The sequence below is a fragment of the Marmota marmota genome, unplaced genomic scaffold (assembly GCF_001458135.2).
Source record: "Marmota marmota marmota unplaced genomic scaffold, marMar, whole genome shotgun sequence".
Lineage (NCBI taxonomy): Eukaryota > Metazoa > Chordata > Mammalia > Rodentia > Sciuridae > Marmota > Marmota marmota.
In genome coordinates this window covers 70,810,012-70,815,978 of record NW_026000026.1, presented here as the reverse complement: position 1 = coordinate 70,815,978, position 5,967 = coordinate 70,810,012, and the positions used below count along the sequence as shown (strand labels likewise).

General features: G+C 46.2%; 1 protein-coding gene across 1 annotated transcript; it reads right to left on the bottom strand.

Annotated features, from left to right (window-relative positions):
• Nucleotides 1-499: 499 nt before the first annotated feature.
• Smim33 (small integral membrane protein 33) lies at nt 500-3,315 on the bottom strand. Its single transcript, XM_048811639.1, has 2 exons — nt 3,135-3,315; nt 500-1,501 (listed from the first exon to the last, which is right to left on the bottom strand). Exon 2 carries the CDS (start codon nt 1,495-1,497, stop codon nt 1,120-1,122), a length of 378 nt encoding a protein of 125 aa, XP_048667596.1. The 5' UTR covers nt 1,498-1,501; nt 3,135-3,315; the 3' UTR covers nt 500-1,119.
• Nucleotides 3,316-5,967: the final 2,652 nt, after the last annotated feature.

The window sequence follows — 5,967 nt, the reverse complement described above, 5'->3', positions numbered from 1 at the left end:
AGCATGGTGGCCAGTGTGTAGAGCTTAATGGCCCCAAGTTCAAACCCTGACTCCAGGTCAAGGATGTGGCTCAGTATACAGTACTTGCCTAGCATGTATGAGGTCCTGGCTTCCATCCCTACCCAGTACTATAAAACAGGTAAATAGATATAATGTCCTGACTCTACCACTTGGTATTTGCATCTGTCTGGGTGTTTCTTGTTTGTTCGTTTGTTTTGTTTTGTTTTAGTACTGGGAATTGAACCCAGTTGCTCTACCACTGAGCTATTTTTTATTTTGAGACGGACTCTCTAAATTGCACTGACTGACCTCAAACTTGCAATCTTCCTGCCTCAGCCTCCCAAGTAGCTAAGATTGTGCCATTGTGCCTGGGTAGGAAATGTTTTGTGGTAAATTCTAGGCTTATTTCTACAGGACCATGTGGATAGAAAGTGGGAGATGATGAGAATCCCCAAATTCCCCCATCACACCCTGAGAAGGCAAGACAGAGTCAGTGGGGTCCATTCAAAGGCAATCTTTGAACTATAAATGGTGCTTGGGATTTCCAAAGGCTTTAGACATTGTCAACAAAACCTAGGCCCTGCACCAAGATTTGCTCCATCATGGGTGAAAGGCAACCTTTCCTTCCTTGAGTCCTCAGAATCTCAGAAAAGGCAGATCATGGGTTCTTTGCTGTGGCTGTCCCTGACTGGACTTTAATAAGATCTGGGCACTCTATGGAGCATCTGACATTCCTGATTAGAATTGAGGTGGGTGGTGGAATCTTTCACAGTGGATTCACTTTACCCCAAAAGGGAAGGAGATTAAAGCTGATGGTGTGGGCAGGGACTCAGAGCTTAAGGGTCAGGAGCTCTGTGAAGGGAGGTAAGTCTTCATAAACCTTAGACCCTGGGGACACCCACAGCAGCAGTCCTCTGCACAGGGCCCTGCTCTCAAGCTTCTTTCATTTTTCCTGTCCATCAAGAGCTCTTTTCAGAAACATTTGGAGAGGGCAGCTCCTGCTCAGTCCAGTATACCCATCTACAGCTCTGATGCTTAGGCTCCAATTTGCTTTTGCTCTAATTCTCAGTCCAGTTTCTTGTGCTGAGCCAGATCAGATTAACTTCCCAAATCTCCCTCTCACAGATATGTTTCTTCATCAATACTGGGCCTGGGCCCTTCTGGAGTAGGATCAGATCCAGGGATAGGAGGTCCCTGCTGGTCTTCTTTATGACTGTCCTGGGGGCCCAGCAGCCTCCAGTGGATGAGGTAGATGCCATACTCTGGCTTTGGAGCTGGTGGCTCTGTGGAGAGAGTAGCATGGCCTTGGTGCAGCCTTGGCCCAAAATGGACTGCCACCACAATACAGACCGCAAGCAGGACAAAGGCGGCAACAATGATGGTGAGTGGTGGCAGCCCGTCTCCTTGAAGTGGTTCCCAGGCTCCACCCAGCACCTCTGGAAGCTGCCTCTGGGGCTCCTGCCCCAATGAACCATTCACAGCTGGAGGAGGAGTCATCAGTCTGGGAGGGGAGGAGAAAAGAGAGGCTGAAGTGGGCATGTACACACAGAAAAAGGTCAAAATGGAGCCGGGAGTGATGGTGCATGCCTGTAATCCTGGCAACTCAGGAGGCTGAGTCGGGAGGATTGCAAGTTCAAGACCTGCCTCAGCAATTTAGCAGGAAATTAAAAAACAAAAGGGGCTGGAGAGGGCTGGGATTGTGGCTAAGAGAAAGAGCGCTTGCCTCGCATGTGTGAGGCACTGGTTTGATCCTTAGCACCACATAAAAATAAAATAAAGAGACTGTGTTCATCTATAACTAAAAAATATTTTTTTTTAAAGAGCTGGGGATGTAGCTCAGAAGTAAAGCACCCTTGGGTTCAATCCCTAGTGACCCCCTCCAAAGAAAAAGACCAAAATAGAAAGAGATTGACACCCAAAGGAAACAGAGAGACAGAGAAACTGAGAGAGGAAAACACACACACATACACACACACACACAGAAGAGAGACAGAGAAACAGAGGTAATCACACACATAAACAGAAAATAAAAGACAAAGACAAAAGAGGAGGATACAGAGAGAAAGATACACATGGGAAAAGGAAAAGAAAAGGAGATAAAGATGGAGACTGAAATAAAGATGGAGACAGAGACAAAGAAATGGAAAGACAGCAAGTTAAAGTTGCTCAGAAAGGGGCGAAGAGAAGGGCATCATTATAGTCTGGCCAATAATTTGGTCCCAAGTCCCTTCCCACTGCCTGCCTGTTTTCCCAGGTCTTAGCAAGATTCCTAAATAGGTCCTGTGTCCTGGGTCAAGAATCTGAGCATGCTATGGGCTGCTGTCCCACGTTCTGGGCAGTGGGAAGTGAACAGCTAGCTGCTTCTTAAAGTCCTGGAGAAAGGGAATCATTGTCTGGCCTCTTAGGCTCCCCTACTCCCACTCACTGGAAGGCAGAAAGGTGCTCCTCTGGGGGAGGAAACAGAGCACAAAGAACCCCAGAAGCTTGGGGTGAGGCAGGGAGGCCTCATTCTATACTATGTGCCCCCTGCTCCCAGGCCTCAGGGTCAAGTTCTGGAGGCTTGAGGGGGCAGTATCCACGGTGTATTCCTGGATTTGCCAAGGACAAACTGAGGAGATTCAGTGCCAGTCTCCCCCTGTCAGGATCTCTGGGTTCTACCAAAAGCATGGGGACATAATCCCCACCTATCTATCTCCACCCTGCTGGATGGCAGTGAAGGAAACAAAGCTCAAAACTGTAATCCCCAGAGTGAGGTCATCACAAGCCTGAGGAACATTTCTCCCCAGCTTCTCCCGAGCAGGACCATGCTGCAGACCCTAGGGGGAGGGGCACCCTTCTAGCCCTCAGCCCTGCCCTCCTCATGGGTAGGCAACTGGGACTCAGGAATGGCTTGCCCCAATTGTCCTCTGTCACACTGTCCTTTCTATCCCATCTCCCTTTGCATAATGTGGAAAGCCCAATACTCACCGCCCCTCCTTGAGCTTTCAGGGACCAACCATAGGGCTTCCAGGGCAGAGGACAGGAAAGCAGCACCGGATGTAGGGGGTTGGGGGGGAAGCCCAGGACTGGGAAAGGCTTGGGGCCCCTGCAGGGAGTCAGGCCAGCCTGGCAGGAAGGGATGAGCAAGAGTCTACCTGGTTCATTGTCCGGGACTGGTGCGGGGCTCCCTTGGGATTCGAGGCCAGGTAGGCAAAGGCGAGCTGGCTGCCCCCGCTCAGCCCCTACCCGGAGCTGCCACGTCTGCAGGGCTCATGGGGCACACACCCTCTGCACACAATTTTACTACTCTTTCCCGCGCTTGCACTTCCGGGAACATTTGAGCTACCCTGGGCCAGTCGTTAACTCTGATAGTTGATCTTCCTCCTTGGCCCCTCCTTTCTGGCTGCCTGCCAACTTCAGGAGCTGGGTCAGCCCGCCCACCCCTCCTCCACCAGATCTCAGCCCCTGCCAGGCTCCCCCTCTCCCGCACCAGGATATGCACTCCCCACCGCCACCTATTTCCTGAAGTTACTGTCCTTTGATCTTCTTTTTATATACTATACTTCAAACTCAAAGGAAAATGTAGATTAACACACACTCCCTATGTAACATATTGTATATATAATAAATCTCTAAATATCTATGGCCCAACCTCCGGCTCTGTTCCTTTCTTATTAGCTTTCTGACATTTATTTATAAAATATTAAGAATTAAAGTTTATTTTAAAAATCTATTTTTACTTCACCCCTGTAATCCCAGCACTCAGGAGGCTGAGTCAGGAGGATCACAAGTTCAAGGCCAGCCTCAGCAATTTAGCAAGACCGTAAGCAACTTAGTGAGACCCTGCCTCAAAATATAAAATAAAGAAAAGGTCTGGGGATGTGATTCAGTGGTTACATACCCCTGGGTTCAATCCCCAGGAGAAAAAAAAAATCGATTTTTACTTTTAGTTAATTTGGTGTGCGGTGGTGCATGCCTATCATCCCAGCTACTCAGGTGGCTGAGGCAGAAAGATCCCAACTTCAAAGCCAGCCTCAGCTATTTAGCTAGACCCTGCCTCAAAAAAAAAAAAAAAAAAAAAAGAGCTGAGGACATAGTTTAGTGTTAGAGCGCCCCTGTGTTTAATTCCCAGTACTGCAAAAAGAAAATCTATTTTCACTTTTTATTTATTATTATTGTTGTTGTTATTATTATGCAAATAATACTGGGAATTGAACACACACGTGAAGTAAGGGTTCTATCACTCAGCTACTTCCCAGCCCTTTTACTATTTATTTACTTATTATATTTTTTGGTACTGGGGATTTAACCCAGAGGCACTACTGCTGAGCTACAATCTCCAGCCCTTTTTGTTTTTTATTTTGAGACAGGGTCTCACCAAGTTGCTTAGGGAATCGCTTAATTGCTGAGGCTGGCTTTGAATTTGCAATCTTCTTCCTTCTGTCTGGAGTTGCTGGGATTACAGGCATGTGCCACGGCATCCAGCAAAAAAAAACATTCCTTTTGTTTTTTTCTCTCTCTCTCTCTTTTTTTTCTTTTTTCTTTTTTGGTAGTTGTAGATGGACAGAATGCCTTTATTTTATTTGTTTATTTTTATGTGGTGCTGAGGATCAAACGCAGTGCCTCACGTATGCTAGGCAAGCGCTCTGCCTCTGAGCAATAGCCCCAGCCCTGGTTTTTACAAACATGAATTTTATATCTCTTTGCATTTATTTGAATGTAACTTCATTTGCAAAAGTGTTTTATTTAATGTGTCAAAGTCAAAAAAAGTGTCCAACAGAGTGCTCTCTAGTCAGTTGTTTGTTTGTTTGTTTGTTCCAGGACTGGAGATTCAACTCAGGGGCACTGAGCCACATTCCCAATCCTTTTTTATTTTTTATTTTAACACAGGGTCTCAATAAATTGCTGAGGCTGGCCTTGAGGTTGTGATCCTCCTGCCTTAGACCCCCGAGTCCCTGGGACTAACAGGTGCATGCCATGCACCCAGTTCAGAGACAGTTTTTACAAGATGCTTTTTTTCTGGCTGGCTTCACGGGACCAGCCATTCTTCATCCTGCCACCTGATGCACATGCATCATTACCAGAGAATATAGGTCACTGGAAGAGGGTTTCCAAAGTGTTCCCAGAGAGGGCAGAACAAGTTCCCGAGTCAAGCTCAGGATAAGTGGGGTCCTTGGTGTATGTGACAGAAAAGAATTTCAGTACACACCAATACATACACGGAGATTTATTAAGAAAAACAAGTAATGCACATTCAAGGAGAATGCAGAGAGTGAGACACAGTTCTGAGTTCTCTGACTTCTTTTAAAGGAAACTTGGTGAGGGGTGGACATGAGCGGGTATGCTAGGATGGCATCAGTTTGGTTCTTCTCAGTGTTCTTAGGCTGTCCAGGTCTTCATTATCTGATCAGTAGAAAATATTGGAAAGTCCTCTAAGTTGTAAGTTTCTATTTATTGGGCTAATTAACAGTGTGAAAGGTAATTTTCCTAAGTGAGTCAATTTACAGTAAATTTAAGATTTACAGATTTCCCAGAAATTTGGGAGGGACCTGCCTGGGAGAGAGAGAGTGGCTCAGAGAGTGACAGGCCTGGAAAGGTATGTCAAACCTCAGATCAAAATTATATTTCCTCATTGGACGCAGTGGTGAACTCTTGTAACCCCAGTGACTCAGGAGGCTAAGACAGGAAGATTGAAAGTTCAAGGCCAGCCTGGGCAATTTAGAAAGACCCTGTCTCAAACTGAAAAATAAAAAGGATTGGGATTGTAGTTCAGAGGTAAAGCAGCCCTAGGTTCAATTTCCAATACCAAAAAAAGTTTTTGAAAAGAGGAGATGTTTCCTTTTCCTTTTTTTAAAAAATAAGTTTTTAGTTGTTGATGGACCTTTATTTTATTCATTTATTTATAGGCTCAGAATTGAACCCAGTGCCTCACACGTGCTAGGCAAGTACTCCCCCACTGAGTTACAACCCCAGCCCCTCCTTGTCCTT

Excerpts from the sequence above, each read along its gene's own strand:
- Smim33 (XM_048811639.1), bottom strand. The coding sequence starts at position 1,497 with ATGACTCCTCCTCCAGCTGTGAATGGTTCATTGGGGCAGGAGCCCCAG.